The 17,203-nt window shown below is 41.2% G+C and overlaps 1 protein-coding gene across 3 annotated transcripts in view; it reads left to right on the top strand.

Annotated features, from left to right (window-relative positions):
* NAALADL2 (N-acetylated alpha-linked acidic dipeptidase like 2) overlaps positions 1–17,203 on the top strand; it is a 712,309-nt gene that overhangs the window by 324,460 nt on the left and 370,646 nt on the right. For all 3 annotated transcript variants that reach the window (XM_069975168.1, XM_069975167.1, XM_069975169.1), the window contains exons 3-4: positions 2,802–3,063; positions 5,391–5,513. In XM_069975168.1, the coding sequence (XP_069831269.1) occupies positions 2,802–3,063; positions 5,391–5,513 (385 nt within the window). The remainder of the gene's footprint in view (positions 1–2,801; positions 3,064–5,390; positions 5,514–17,203) is intronic.

Here is a 17,203-nt window from a genome sequence, read left to right as displayed (position 1 = left end):
CACAGGACCAGAACCAAAAGGGCACCCCAAACCCCGCAGGCGCCACCGGCGGAAAAAGTGGACGCCAAGCAACACAAGTGTGAACAAGCTCTTACCTCTCTCCATTCCTCTGCAGGTAGAATGGGAGAACACTAGGAGATCCTCCCCTTATGTACACAGGTGCTTCCTGCTAATTTGGATCACATGGGTCTTACACAGCACGAGTGCTAGCCACAATGAAAAAAGGGACAGAATACATAAAATATGCACAAGCCAAAAGGACAGAAATGGCTGCACATCGCACCCATGGCTGACACGAAAGCTTGTTCAGCTACATTTAAAACCAACATCAGAAGTTAGTATATAATTTGGCCAAACCATATTGCCTCATGTACCACGTGCAGGTCTTCTTATACACATGAGTCCCTAACCAAACCTCATCACTGTGCCGGTCAGCAACCACAATCCCCGCAAAACGTGCGCAAGCAGAGAAGAGGGGCCACGGAATGGCCCTGCAACCCCATTGTCTCAGGACCAGACCCAAAAGGGCACCCCAAACCCCGCAGGCGCCACCGGCGGAAAAAGTGGACGCCAAGCAACACAAGTGTGAACAAGCTCTTACCTCTCTCCATTCCTCTGCAGGTAGAATGGGAGAACACTAGGAGATCCTCCCCTTATGTACACAGGTGCTTCCTGCTAATTTGGATCACATGGGTCTTACACAGCACGAGTGCTAGCCACAATGAAAAAAGGGACAGAATACATAAAATATGCACAAGCCAAAAGGACAGAAATGGCTGCACATCGCACCCATGGCTGACACGAAAGCTTGTTCAGCTACATTTAAAACCAACATCAGAAGTTAGTATATAATTTGGCCAAACCATATTGCCTCATGTACCACGTGCAGGTCTTCTTATACACATGAGTCCCTAACCAAACCTCATCACTGTGCCGGTCAGCGACCACAATCCCCGCAAAACGTGCGCAAGCAGAGAAGAGGGGCCACGGAATGGCCCTGCAACCCCATTGTCACAGGACCAGAACCAAAAGGGCACCCCAAACCCCGCAGGCGCCACCGGCGGAAAAAGTGGACGCCAAGCAACACAAGTGTGAACAAGCTCTTACCTCTCTCCATTCCTCTGCAGGTAGAATGGGAGAACACTAGGAGATCCTCCCCTTATGTACACAGGTGCTTCCTGCTAATTTGGATCACATGGGTCTTACACAGCACGAGTGCTAGCCACAATGAAAAAAGGGACAGAATACATAAAATATGCACAAGCCAAAAGGATTAATTAATTTTCTAATGTGAATTATTGCATGTATCCTTATATCTGTTCCTAAACTTTGCCCCTTACAGAACGAAGAATCTTAATGAACATAGTTCTTTCTGAAAACTGAAAAAATGCTGTCTGCTGTCTGAGGAAGCATGGAAGTTTAAAGGGACATTCCCATCTCAGCTAAAATTTACATATTTTTACATAAAATACATATTTTTTCAAATACATTAATTTAACAAACTTGCCTCCGTCTGATAAGTATACACTGTCCCTTCCATTGTTGGGAGCTTGTTGTCTAGGTCACCAATAAGCACTCTAAAAGCAGTGGTCTGACTTATTGGGGGGGATGGCCAGTGCTATGCGCAAGATTGCTTTTCGTGTTTATGCCTGCCCCAGGTGAAAATTGTGGGTAAAATCTATGCCTGCTGGTGTAGATTTCAGAGGCTACCTTATGAGCCTCTTGAAAAATCCAGAGGATTCCCCCATGTGTACACACATACACACACCAGGTCATTGCTTTTGGAGCAGTAACCTAAACAAGAGGAAAGGAAAAGGAGGCAAATTTACTAAATAATTGTATTTGCAAAATATTTCACTTCATGAGCTCTGCAAGTATGACTATGTAATTTGAGATTGGAATACCCCTTTAACGCATACTGTCATTCGACAAACTCAATAATAAAACAGTATACCATACAAATTCAAATAGTCTTGTGTACTGTCCTAATAATTTTCTTCAAAGGCATCTGATACAGTTCCATATGAAAGATTGGTCCATACAATGAAAATGCTGGGACTCAGGGAATATACAAGTAAATTATTAAGTAGCTGGCTGAGAGATAGAAAACAGAGGATTGTTATTGACAGAACATACTCTTAAAGACTGAGCTAATTTTTATTTTTGCACCTTAGTTTTTTCCTCATTATGTTTAAAAGGTCATAGAGCTTGAATTTTTTCACCTACAGATTCTTTTACTCTGCATTTACAGACCATAATGTTTGTGATGCCAAAATTAAAGAAGCAATTATTGCTCCCTGTCCCCAATAGGGCTCACAATCTAAATTTATCTGTCTGTAAGTTTTGTGTGTGGGAGGAAACCAAAATACCCGGAAGAAACCCACACAAACAAAATTTTTGATCTCCTGTTTTTCTTTTACATAGTTCTAATAGTGCAATCCCTCCCACGCACAACTCTTCCTCTTTCTTGTACACAAAATGTTGCTATATCTGCGCTTTCATAATGTTAACTTGTATGGCTAATTTTCAATAAATGAAGAAAATTGCTAACATTACACCTAGTTGTATGATATATTATTAATAGAGTAGATTATAAGTTATTCATTGTGGTCTTTTCAGTGTGTAGAATGCAGCAAATCCCATATTTTTGCTTGTTATTTACAAATCAATAGATAAAAACAGAAGAGAAGGAAGATCTGCCTTTCTTTTTATATAGACTAGGGCCCCATATGAAAGAAAGGTCTATCATACATTTTTAAATACATTGCAGATCTAATGTAAAATTTCTTTTTACCTTCCAGATATTTCACAACGATTTCTGTCAATAAAACAGACTCAGACCCAGCAAAAAATATTGCACTTCTATGGACTTCAATAGGCTTAAAAGAAGTTCAGTTAGTAAATTATTCAGTCTTACTTGACCTACCAGGCTCTTTTCCAAATACAATCACTCTGAACAATGGCCGATGCTATTATCCAAACGGACAGCAATGTGATGAAGAGACCAAAAGTCAGGAAATTCTGTACACATACACTGCCTTCTCTGCCAATGGAACTCTGGAGGTAATGTGGCTATTTATCACTGTCATTTAAATATAATATATTTATATATTTGTGAATCTCTTGCAAAGACAGCATAATAAGAACAGCAAGTGTGGATTTGGCATTAAAAATGAATATCCCCAATAACACTAAAATTAATGTACTTTACATTCTGATAAATATTGACATAGCTAAATAAAACAGCTATTGAGCTTACATATTGTCTATTGTATAGCCTAAATACTTTCCCGATGTATGACCCTGATGGAAGCCTCCAATGAATACCAAGTTATAGGAATCTTTCTTCAATAGGCTTATATGTTAAATAGAAGTATTCCCAAATGCTTTTAAAGCTATGATTTATTTGAAAAACCTGAATGTGGCAGTGTAAATCATAGTTTTCTCTATAGCCAAATTCTGACTCATTTCTTAATAACAGCCATGGCTAGGGAACATGAAAGAGCTGTCAGTTTCCCTTTAACCCCTTGATTACCTTTGACGTAAGAGTATGCAATGGCACTGGCACCACCAGAGAGATTCAAAGAGGGGACACTGTGAACAGGGCCGTATTTATCTTTTTTTAAAAACTTTTTTTGTTTTGTTAGTCTCCCACCTCCTGCTCAGACTTGCCAGTAAATCTGGTGCCTTTTTTAGGGGGAGGGGGGGAACGTATGGTGGTATTGGTCAGATCTGGTATGGTGATGTTATCCAGTCACAGTATGGTGGTATTGGTCATGTCTGGCAGTGTTATGCAGTCACAGTATGGTGGTATTGGTCAGTTCCAGTATGGCGATGTTATCCATTCAAAGTATCGACTGCATGTAGTGACGTACAGTAACGTGGCCTAAGAATGATCAGATATCAATATGATGATCAGAAACTAGAAAAACATGATGCCAATTGGTGAGTGAGATGGGGCGTCTTCAGGTTTAGTGCCTAGGGCCGCAGCAGCTGGTAATACGGCCCTGACTGTGAACCCTCTCTAAATCACAGGACAGCAGTCAACATTGGTAAATGAGCACCCAGTGAGTTATTAAAGGAGTAGTCTGTTGAAAATATTTACTAAAGTATTATATTGCTCCCCAAAAGTTATACAAATCACCAATATACACTTATTACGGGAAATGCACATAAAGTACTGCATCAAGGCTTTACTTCCTGGATAAAATGGTGATGTCACGACCTGACTCCCAGAACTGTGCGGGCTGTGGCTGCTGGAGAGGATGATGGCAGGGGGACACTGAGGAACACAGGGCACTGGAGGAACTTTAAGCATCTCTCTGCCATCATCCCCTCCATCAGCCACAGCCCGCACAGCTCTGGGAGTCGGGTCGTGACATCACCATTTTATCCAGGAAGTGAAGCCTTGATGCAGTAGTAAGTGCAAGTAAAAAGCACTATGTAAGCTTTTCCCATAATAAGTGTATATTGGTGCTTTGCATAACTTTTGGGGGGCTAAACAATACTTTAGTACAAATTTTTGCCAGACTTCTCCTTTAAGATGGACACTGTGTTCACTCTCACTTCCTATAATACACACTCAACACCCAGTGACTTACTGGACAATGGCATCATTGCTCATACAGAAAGCCACCCACAATCCACCCTCTTATACTTTTCTCTCTCCTCCTTTTTCCTATCCCTCTGTATTTCTCTCTCTGCTCTTACTGCCTGCTGCAGCCTACCATCCACAACTGACTGACTGCCTCCAGGAAGTGATTCCCAATATTTAGAGGGCGGTTGGAGGGTGGGGTTGCTTGCTGACATCACAGCTGGGTTTGCAGCTGATTGGACAGACCCAAGGGATTATGGATAGAGATGAGCGAACCGGGTTCGGGTTCGAGTCGATCTGAACCCGAACGTTCGGTATTTGATTAGCTGGGGCTGCTGAACTTGGATAAAGCTTTAAGGTTGTCTGGAAAACATGGATACAGCCAATGACTATATCCATGTTTTCCACATCGCCTTAGGGCTTTATCCAAGTTCAGCAGCCACCGCTTGGGTTTGGGTTCAGATGGACTTGAGCATGCTCGAGGTTCGCTCATCTCCAATCATGGATAATCTCTTGCTTCAGCCAAAAGACAGTACTGCAAGCTAGAATGTGCGGCCACCATGTTTAGCAAGTTTGTTGAATGAGTCAATGTGAATTTGGTTCGATGAACAAAGCGAGCTGACAGCGCGATTTGCAGCGAATCTTGCTTAGCTCATCTCTACACAGTGGTTTTTCGATTATGTCATGCCATGAACCTAGCCTAAAAGAGATTTTGAAAGTACTTATATGATTCCCTGATATCTATCACAAAACTTGAGTATGCGCATGCTTATTTTTTATTTTTTTTTCCTTTCAGGGTGAAGTTATAGATGTGCAATATGGAAGAGTAGAAGATCTACTGAGAGTAACACAGACAAAGCATATCACCAAAAAATCTATTGCTTTATTAAAACTAGGATTTTCGCCATTATTATACAAGGTTAGTAAAAGCTAAATGCAAGCATACTGTGGAATACTTCTATGTTCACATTCACACTGGGGTTTATACCACAAGGTTTCTGTGGCTCTCTGATGACCTTAGTAGTATTGCTCTTGGGGAAAAAAATGGAGACTCAATGGACTGTTTATAAGGATCCATTATAAAATAGATCATCCTTATCACAGTTACAGAACAGCCTGTGTCAGAAAAGATCATCCCGGCTGGTACTGCAGATGAAATAAGTGAATTCAGACCCCAGATCAGCCCCCCTAGTGCCCCAGTCACTAACCCCCCCTCCCCTCAGATCCAAGATGGCCGCCGCCATCACTGTGAACAGACCTAAGTCTGTTCACAGTGATCAAAAAGAAAAAATGAATGAAAGCCCCATGCTCCGCCACCGGAGGTAGCGAAGAGCATGGAGCAGTGATCGGGGACCCCCCTGTTGGGTCCCGGTACAAGCGATCAGCGGTATATACTATATACCGCTGATCGCTTGTGCCATGTGGTGCCGGCACTTTTTATCCCCTGTCACCATAAATGATTGGTGACAGGGGATAAAAAGTGATGTGTTCGTCCCCCAAGTCGCACGTCGCCTCTGACCACCGCACCTTGCCACCGACAACCGCACCTTGCCACTGACAACCGCACCTTGCCTCTAACCACCAAAATTGCCAATGACCCCCTCCAGATTGCCCGTAACCACGCCAGATTACAGGTACCCACCGCAGATTAACTATAAGGACTTCAGTTTATCCGTAACCACCCCAGATTGTCTGTAACCACCCCAGATTGTCCGTAACCACCCCAGATTGTCTGTAACCAGAGCAGGTTGTCCGTATCCACCCCACGTTGCCCGTAACCACCCCATGTTTCCCATAACCACAGCATGTTGCCTGTAACCACTCTAGATTGTAACCACAGCAGGTTGTCCGTATCCACCCCACGTTGCCCGTAACCAGCCCAGGTTGCCTCTAACCACCCCAGGTTGCCTGTAACTAACCCAAGTTTCTTGTAACCACCTCAGGTTGTCCGTAACCACCCCAGGTTGTCTGTAACCACCCCAGATTGTCCGTAACCACCACAGATCGTCCGTAACCACCCCGGATTGTCTGTAACCACAGCAGGTTGTCCGTATCCACCCCACGTTGCCCGTAACCAGCCCAGGTTGCCTCTAACCACCCCAGGTTGCCTGTAACTAATCCAAGTTTCTTGTAACCACATCAGGTTGCCTCTAACCACCCCAGGTTGCCTGTAACTAACCCAAGTTTCTTGTAACCACCCCAGGTTGCCTCTAAACACCCCAGGTTGCCTGTAACTACCCCAGGTTGCCGTAACCACAGCAGGTTGCCCGTTACCACCCCGTGTTGACCAAAACCACCTCCAGATTACCCGTAACCACCTCCAGATAACCATCCCAGACTGTCCATAACCACCCCACATTACCTGTATTCTCATTTTTTTTTATTTTATTTTAGTAACTGCACTATTCTAATAACTATGTATAAAATAGAAAATAAGTCCAAGCACTCACCGGATGAAGGGATCTCTTTGTGCGTTTATTCAGACATCACAGGGAGGGAGCGGTGGCAAGGGTGCGGGAGCGTGTAGCAGACAAGTTGTCTGCTACACGCTCCCGCACCCTTGCCACCGCTCCCTCCCTGTGATGTCTGAATAAACGCACAAAGAGATCCCTTCATCCGGTGAGTGCTTGGACTTATTTTCTATTTTATACACCGTACTGCCCTTGTCTCTGTTCGAGCACCGCGGCTACTTACCAGTGCAGTTTATTAGCCTTTAATCCGACTCCAGCGCACAGCTACTGATTGAGCAGTATTCAGACAGTGCCGGCACCTGTATCTTCCTGAAGCATTCTAATAACTATCACTAGCTGTGGTTTTGCTCCAGCAAATTGGCACTCCTTCCCTTCTGAGCCCCGCTGTGTGCCCATACAGTGGTTTATGCCCACATATGGGGTACCGTTCTACTCAGGAGAACGTGCGTTACAGATTTTGGGGTACATTTTCTCTCCTGTTCCTTGTGAAATTGAGAAATTTCAAACAAACCAACATATTATTGGAAAAAAAATCTAATTTTTCATTATTACTGGCCAATTTTGAATACTTTCCTCTAATACCTTTTGAGGTCAAAATGCTCATCCTACCCCAAGATGAATTCTTTAAGGGGTGTACTTTCCAAAATGGGGTGATTTTTTGGGGGGGTTTATTCTGTAGACACTACAGGGGCACTGCAAACGCACCCGGCGCTCAGAAACTTCTTCAGAAAAATCTTCATGGAAAATGCTAATTGGAGCTCCTTCTCTTCTGAGCCCAGCTGTGTGCCCATACAGTGGTTTATGAACAGATATGGGGTACTGTTCTACTCAAGAGAACATGCATTACATATATTGTGGTGAGTTTTCTCCCCTGTTACTCGTGAAATTGAGAAATTTCAAACTAAAGGAACATATTATTGGAAAAATTTGAGTTTTTCATTTTTACTGTCTATTTTTGAATACTTTCCTTTAATACCTGTGGGGTCAAAATGCTCACCACACCCCAAAATGAATTCTTTGAGGGGTGCACTTTCCAAAATAGGGGTGACTTATGGCGAGATTTTACTCCGCTGGCACTACAGGGTCTCTGCAAACGCACCTGGCGCTCAGAAACTACTTCAGAAAAATCTGCACGGAAAATGCTAACTGGCGCTCCTTCCCTTCTGAGCCCCGCTGTGTGCCCATACAGTGGTTTATACCCACATATGGGGTACCGTTCTACTCAGGAGAGCCTGCGTTAAAGATTTTGGGGTGAATTTTCTCTCCTGTTTCTCGTGAAATTGATAAATTTCAAACTAAATAACATATTATTAGAAAAATTTTAGTTTTTCATTTTTAATGTCTACTTTTGAATACTTTCCTCTAATACCTGTAGGGTCAAAATGCTCACCATACCACAAAATGAATTCCTTAAGGGGTGCACTTTCCAAAATTAGGTGACTTATGGCGAGATTTTACTCCGCTGGCGCTACAGGGGCACTGCAAACGCACCTGGTGCTCAGAAACTTCTTCAGCAAAATCTGCATTGAAAAAGCTAATTGGCGCTCCTTTCCTTCTGAGCCCTCCTGTGTGCCCATACAGTGGTTTATGCCCACATATGAGTTTTTTATTTTTACTGTCTAATTTTGAATACTTTCCTCTAACACCTGTGGGGTCAAAATGCTCATACTACCCCAAGATGAATTCTTTGAGGGGTATACTTTCCACAATGGGGTGAGTTATGTTTTTTTTTCTCTGCTGACACTACAGGGGCTCTGCAAACGCACCTGGTGCTCGGAAACTTTTTCAGCAAAATCTGCAATGGAAAAGCTAATTGGTGCTCCCTTCTTTCTGAGCCCTGCTGTGTGCCCATACAGTGGTTTATGCCCTCATATGGGGTACCGTAGTACTCTAGAGAACCTGCGTTATAAATTTTGGGGTGCTTTTTCTCTCATGTTCCTTTTGAAAATGAGAAACTTTAATCTAAACATATATATTATTGGAAAATTTTAATTTTTAATTTTTTTTTACAGCCTAATGGTGAATACTTTCCTCCAGCCCCTGTAGGGTTAAAATGTTCATTATACCCCTAGATTAATTCTTTAAGGTGTGTAGTTTCCAAAATGGGGTCACTTATGGGGGTTTTCAGTATACAAACCTCCTAAATCTACTTAAACAAAGAACTGGTCCCTAAAAAAAATCAGTTTTGGAAACTTTCACGAAAATGTGGTAATTTGCTGATAAATTTCTAAGTCCTGTAACACCATAAAAAAGTAAAATATGTTTATGAAATGAATCTAGAATAAAGAGGACATATCGGTAATGTGACTTAGTAACTAATTGATGTTATATGACTTTCTTTTTTTTAGAAGCAGAGAATTTCAAAGTTCATAAAATGCAATTTTTTTTAATTTTTCATGATATTTTGATGTTTTCCACAAAAAACACACAAAGTAGTGACCAAATTTTGCCACTTATTTAAAGTGTCATATGTGACGAAGAAAACTATCTCAGAATCGCTAGCATACGGTAAAGCATCACTGAGCTATAAGCGCATAAAGTGAGACAGGTCAGATTTTGAAAAATGAGCCTGGTCTTTTAGGTGCAAATAGGCTTGGTCTTGAAGGGGTTAAGGACCAAACTAGCTGCAGCAGTAAGGGATTAATTTTAGTGATTTATAAGCACTTATTGTTGTATGTGTGTTTATATGAAATGCACTTTATTGATGGGTATTTTATTAACCCCTTGCTGCAAAATCATGTACTAATCTGCCAGCCGTCCCTGCAAATGGATGTGCGATAGAGATGAGCAAAGAGTTTTCGAAAGATTCGAGTTCGATCGAATATGTGATCGAATATTCGAATCTAAATTAATTTTACTAAAACAGCTTAACAATTATTTAGCTGTTTTAATAAAGTTTACTGCTCCCTGGGAAAGCAGGGAAGCAATATTACAGGGATCGGTATTAACAGGGTTAGCGTTCCTTGGCAATAATGCCGATTCCTGTAATAGTTAATATATTTAATTATTTTTAAAAAAATTAATCGAATCCATGCTTTTGCAATTAATTATACTTAATTAATACTTATAATTAAAAAAATAAATATATAAATAAATGTGTATATATATATGTATATATATATATATATATATATATATATATATATATATATATATATTTACAGTATATTTAATTGCAGAAGTATGTATTCGTTTTATTTAAGCTATTGAACAATAAAAATAACTTTAATAGATTGAAAATGTGTTTAATAATTAAATATTAACTACTACAGGAAGCTCTATTGCCAGTAATACAGCTGAATGTAATAATTAATACTTTACTTTAAAAAGTATCTTGTATCTTCTGTATCTTTTTTTTATATCACAATAGCAACATTAGAAGAAACATTTAGATTTATATGTCCACCCAGTTGATTGGCTGAGCGGACATATAAAGAGCTGATCCCGTCACACTAAGCTCAGTGTGTCGGGGACCGGCGAAGAGAGAGGATAGAAATAAGAAGAGAAAAGATAGAAGACATCGGAGGGTGAGAACAAAGCTCCCCCCCCACCTGCACTACACCCATCCAAGCAAGGAAGGGGGGGGGGTCATTTAACCCCTTCCTTGCTGGTATGGGTGCAGTCTGACATCAGTCTGGGGACCCTTACTTAACCCCCTGGAGGCCAGATTGTTCAGTATGGCACCCAAAGGGTTAAGGGGATGCAATGCATCCTCCTTTAACCCCTTGGGTGCCACACTGTAAGCAGCGATCTGTAAAGATGCTGCATACTGTAAGGTGCACAACACCACTCACAATGATGGGTGTTGTGCTCCTGTTTGTGTGTTTTTTTTGTGTGTTTCTCCCTTTTTGATTTTCAGATATCCGTATCCTGTGGATTATGGCGGATTCGATGGACTACGTCGATGACCAGCGGTTGTTGGGATTTTTTTTTTTATAAAATGGTCAACAAGGGGTCTGGGGGTGTTTTTATTTGAATTAAAAATATTTTTCACTTGTGTCGTGTCTTTATTTCTTTACTATAAAGACTTAGTAGTAGAAGCCGTCTAACAGACGGAATCCATTACTAAGTCAGGGCTCAGTGTTAGCAGGTATAAAATGTCTAACACTAACCCCCCCCATTATTACCCCAGTACCCAATGCCACCAGGGCTACTGGGAAGAGCCGGGTGCCAGTGGTCGCGAAGCGTCAAAATTGGCGCTCCTGGACTGAGCAGCAGCAGGCTGGTAATATTAAGGCTGGGGAGGGCCAAAAACAATGGCTCTTGCCACCCTGGTGTTACTTAGCTGCTGTTGCTTGTTTGTTAAGCCGGCTGGTTATGAAAATTGGAGAAATCCTACGTGTTTATTTAAATTATTTATTTAAAAAAAAAAAAGTGTAGGGTTCCCTCTATTTTCATAACCAGCCGAGTTAAAAACCAAGCAACAGCAGCCTAGTAACACCAGGGTGGGAAGGGCCATTGTTTTTGGCCCTCCCCAGCCGTAATATTATCAGCCTGCTGCCGCCGAGTCCAGGAGCACCAATTTTGACGCTCCGGGACCACTGGCACCCAGCTCTTCCCAGTACCCCTGGTGGCATTGGGTACTGGGGTAATAATGGGGGAGTTAGTGTTAGCCATTTTATACTGCTAACACTAAGCCCTTACTTAGTAATGGATTCCGTCTATTAGACGGCACAAGTGAAAAATATTTTTTATTCAAATAAAAACACCCCCAGACCCCTTGTTGACCATTTTATTTAAAAAAAAAATCCCAACAACTGCTGGTCATCGACTTAGTCCATCGAATCTGCTGTAATCCACAGGATACCGATATCTGAAAAACAAAAAGGGAGAAACACACAAAAAATACACAAACAGGAGCACAACACCCATCATTGTGAGCGGTGTTGTGTACCTTACAGTATGCAGCATCTTTATAGTTCACTGCTTACAGTGTGGTACCCAAGGGGTTAAGGGAGGATGCATTGCATTCCCCTTAACCCTTTGGGTGCCATACTGAACAATCTGGCCCCCAGGGGGCTAAGTAAGGGTCCCCACTTAACCCCTTGGGGGTCAGACTGCACCCATACCAGCAAGTAAGGGGTTAAGTGACCCCCCTTCCTTGCTGGGATGGGTGTAATGCAGGGGGTGGAGGGAGAGCTTTCTCCTCACCCTCCGATGTCTTCTATCTTCTTTCTTCTACCTTCTCTCTTCGCCGGACCGCGGCACACTGAGCTTAGTGTGACAGGACCGGCTCTTTAAATGTCCACTCAGCCAACCATCTGAGCGGACATATAAATCTAAATGTTTCTTCTAATGTTGCTATTGTGATAAAAAAAAATAGGATCATTATTTAAAACAGCAAATGTTTCTTCTAAAGTAAAGTATTCATTATTACATTCAGCTGTATTATCGGCAATAGGTTTTGCCGGCAATAGAGCTTCCTGTAGTAGTTAATATTTAATAAAACAAATTTTCGTTCTAATAAAGTTATTTTCATTGTTCAATAGCTTAATTAAAACAAATACGTACTTTTGCAATTACACATATACATATTTATTTATTAACAGTATACTTAATTGCAAAAGCATGGATTTAATTAAGCTGTTGAACAACGAAAATAACTTTTTTAGAACAATTTTTTTTTTTATTAATTATATATATAAACTATTATAGGAATCAGCATTATTTCCGGGGATCACTAACCCCTGTAATACCGATTCCTGTAATACTGATTCCCTGCTTTCCCAGATGCATTCCAGAGGTGTTTGCATCACTTTCTAAAGATAGTTAACCCTATAGGTGCTGCACCTATAGTGCTGAAAGAAGGGAGAATGCTCCCTTTATTCCACATCAGGGCTGGATGAAACTATCACAGCTATCACAGCGCCCCACTGGTTGCTGTGACGTCAGGAGGGTTCCCCAAGGCCTCATGTGTCACAGCTATGGAAGCTGATCAGGCTTAGCCTAATAGAGCATTTACACAGACAGATTTATTTGACACACTGAACGCAGATACGTTGAGATAAATGCTAATTTTATAATTTTTTCATAAAAAAAAAATTCTGTTGTCCGTTTTACTCTGCACTTTATCAATATCATGGGCCTCTCCACCAACACCTCAGACAGCAGTAATAGAGAGAGCCCCAGGGTAACTACAAGTACCTCAGTTAACCACCGAGGTGCATCCCCCTCACAACCTCTATGGCAGACCTCCACAATAAAATGTGATTTTCCATTATCATTAAGTTTTCTTTATTTTTCTGATTCAATAAGTTTTTATTTGTTTTTTCAAAGGTAAATTTTTTAACAAACAGTATGAAAACAGCGCCCAACGGGCACATTAACATGAACATAGTTTTTCTGAATAAGCATCAGAGAACGTAAGAAGTAAATTGCTAACTGGTTACAAAGATCTCAAACAGATAGCTCATAAACAAAATAAAAAAAGGAAACAACTGAACTTTAAGTGCATCACAAAATATTTCTTACGTATGTGTGTGTGTGTGTGTGTGTGTGTGTGTAAGGGTCTAAGTCTTGAAATAAGGTGATTTTTCCCAATTCAGCCATTTTTTAATAAAGACCTTTGGTTTTATTCATCATATATAGAAATATTTGTTTATTTATTTGTAGGCCTTAAGGTTCCAGTTGGGAGAGTAAGTAGCGAACTTGTAAATATATGTGGAAATCAGATTTCGGGAGTACATACTCAGTTTGTAGCATGTTGAATTGTTTTAATATTCCATTTTCTTTTATGTCACTAACCGTTTTTATCCCGTGTTGCGACCAGGATTGTAATGACAATTTTGGAGCACATTGTTCTAAAAATAAGAGTGGGAGGTTATCTATGATCAATATGATCCACTCGTGACCCTAGATTGTCCACTGTGGAGCTTAAGGGTTTAATTATCTCTTTCACATCCCTTTGTACAGACTGCTTTAATGCCAGTAGCATCTGCCACATTTCTGTGCCTGTTGGTGGTTTGTCAGATACAGCCAGGGATGAAATGGCTTCTAGGTCTCGATTACAGCTTTCAGACTGTAGAACCCAGGCAGTATCTTCTACTATATCTGAGGACAGTCTTTGTCTCTCTTTTGCTGGGCTTTTGGATGGCAACTGTGTCATAGTCTGGAATAGGGATGGTCCGAACGCTCGGCATCAGATTCCCGCTTTCTGCCTGCTCCGTGGAGCGGGTGGGTACAACGGGAGGACCGCCTGGAAAACTGGGATACAGCCTATGGCTATGACTGTATCCCAGTTTTCCAGGCGATCCTCCCGCTGGATCCGCCCGCTGCACGGAGCGGGCAGACAACGGGAATCATTACCGAGAGTTCGGGTTCGTACGAACCCTAACCGAACTCGGTTCAGACCATCCCTAGTCTGGATGTTGTTTGTAGTGCCGAGTCCGAGGTTGAACGTCTCCTGTCTAGCGGGCGGGTGTCTTTGGTGAGGCTCGGGCTGCCTGGATCAGTTGCAGGGGAAGCGGATCTCCTAGTCGCACCGCCGCCGCCATCTTGGGTACAGTATGTGCCGGGTCCCAGGCAAAGTAGAATTTTGTCGGTTTGTCAGCGCTTGGAGCGGAGCACAGGGACTACACGTCCATCTGCCTTAGCAGCCAAGCCACGCCCCTCTTTATTTTTCTATATAGTAACAACACCTACAAAAGAAAACATACCTGACTTTATTTTTTCAATTTCACTACAATGATACTATACTGTTTATGCTTTTTTTTTCTAGCTTAAAAGGTGTTAAAGGTATTGATACGCTTATCTTTGTTTTTAAGAACAAGCTTTGTTATATATGGTGTTTAAAAGGCAAGCTATTTTGAGGAGATTTACAGTACCAGCTCTTGCTGACCACTGCAGTAATAACCTCATTTTGACCTTTGGAAAATTGAGAACTGGCTTTGTTTCTTTACTTCCAATGGAGTTTTCAGATTCCACAGAGTGCTGAGATAACAATGTTCCAGTTATAACAATCACTTTCATATGATGGTTGTATGATACAAAACACTTTCCCCTGGGTGCATCCATCAGATAACATCTATGTTTATCTGGAAAGAAAAAAAAGAAAAAAAGAAAAAAAAAAATCTGTTCTAAACTCTTGTGTTACATGTCTGTCTCACATGAAGCTTTCAGCCAGTCTAAAACGTGGCTATATTATCGGTACATTCAAATAACCACGATGCAATGGTTGACTTTGCTTTTAAATTCTGAAAGAAAAATGGCCAAAAGAACAATATGCAGGTCATACATGATATGTTGCTGAATTTGAAGTAAAATTTCAATAAGTCCTAAGAGTTATCTAAAACATTGCTGCTTTCTTTTAGAAACAGCACCATACCTGTCCCCTTTGTGTGTGGTATTGCAGCTCATTTTCATTGAAGTGCATGAAGTGAGCACAGTTGCAATACCAAATGCAACCAGAGGACAAGTGTGGTGCTGTTTTTGTAAGAAAGCAGTTATTTTTGTATAATCGTGGATAACCCCTTTAATTATCCTACATGTCTGTGTCCACAGCCCAGAGTCAAAGTAACCAAACTTCCTAAACCAAGATGTCCAAGATGTTAGTCAAACATTTCACATTAAGTTATAATAAAAGCCTGGAAGAAAGGGATTATCCATAATCCCTTGCAGGTGGCCAATCGGCTGCAATCCTCCGCCTGCAACATTACACTTTCTTTTTCACTATATATTCAGGAGTGTGCTGGCAGCCCGCCACTTAGCTTCTGTACAGTGAACTGAACACACACATACATTAGGTAGAGAGAGATAGGGAGAGGAACGTAGAGAGACAGTTGATTAGGTACCAGGGACAGATAGCGGAAAGTGTGAGAAAATTAGTAGTGTATACTGTGTAGCAGTGATATTGCCTCTGCCCTTCACATTGTGTGCCAGTATACTCTGTCCACACATCTCCTGGGTGAATTTAAGCATGTTAATTACCTGTCAGATTACATCTTTAGTTCTTTAATAAAACCGTGTCTGGCAGCATAATAGATGTCTCTCTTGCTTTCTTGCCACAGTGTGGAGAGGCTAACTTTCATTAAGTTGCACCAAGTCTGGATAACACTGGATGCCCCTGTGCCTTATGTTAATGAGTTAATCATCACTCAGCAATAATGCACATAAAAGTATCTATCGAATTGGGGATTTGAACTCTCTACTCATCTGTTCCAGAGGCAGTGTACTATCAAGTAATGTTCCTCCTAAGACCCAAGTTAATATTATAATCTGGTAAAAAAACCCGGTCAATTATAATATATTTCCATAAACAGAACCCCATCATCAATGCCCATGGTAAGGCCGAATTAAACAATTTTTAACACATGCATATATCTACTCACTAGCTTAATGGCTCTCCAGACTGCATTGTGCAACCCATGCCCCTAGAACAGTATAATTCAAAACAAGTCCCATGACTATGGTTCATTTCCCCCCAACGAAAGCTGTGGGGTTTCATTAAAGGCACTTATACCAAGGAATATTTTTATTAGTGTTCTACTTTTCCAAACATGCTTCTGCATGATTGTGCGAATGTTTTAACTGCCCTCATGCTTAACTAAGTGGTATAAGGCTCTAGGAAGGGTTCTTGATTTTGCACAAATCAGGGCAAAACTGCAACCAGGAGACAATGCAGTAACATTAGAGAACATACTGAAGGACCTTATCGTGTGACAAAGATGTCACCAGAGGTCCTTTACAGGCTGCATTATGGAGGAAAAAGACTAAAGCTATTGCCGCCATAGTTACAGTGGGTTCAAGGGGTCCAAGCTTGGTGAACAGCCCGGGGCCCATGGTAAAGTTAATCCGCCCCTAAATGGGATGTAAGAGCCTTCAAAAGGTAGTAGCAGCAAAACTTTGTTGCTTTAAGGCATGTTACCTTGCCATGTTTAGAGTATGTTTTACACATGGCTGGTTTCTCCTGCCTAAAATCTGTGTTTTTTTTTCCAATTCTAATCAACTAAAATGGAACTACAATCCCCAGGAAACAAATGCAGATTAAAGTCAATAAATTTTTTTAAATTTATTTCAGAGGCAAAATAATTACATGGTTTACTGTGCAAGGGAAAATGCTTAAAATGTATTATTAGAATATAAAATCTTTAACAGGATATAAATGTTTGTCTTTTTATCAAATTTTTATGCTTGAGTTAAA

This window comes from Dendropsophus ebraccatus, chromosome 6, assembly GCF_027789765.1.
Source record: "Dendropsophus ebraccatus isolate aDenEbr1 chromosome 6, aDenEbr1.pat, whole genome shotgun sequence".
NCBI lineage: Eukaryota > Metazoa > Chordata > Amphibia > Anura > Hylidae > Dendropsophus > Dendropsophus ebraccatus.
This window is presented reverse-complemented; position numbering and strand designations above follow the sequence as displayed.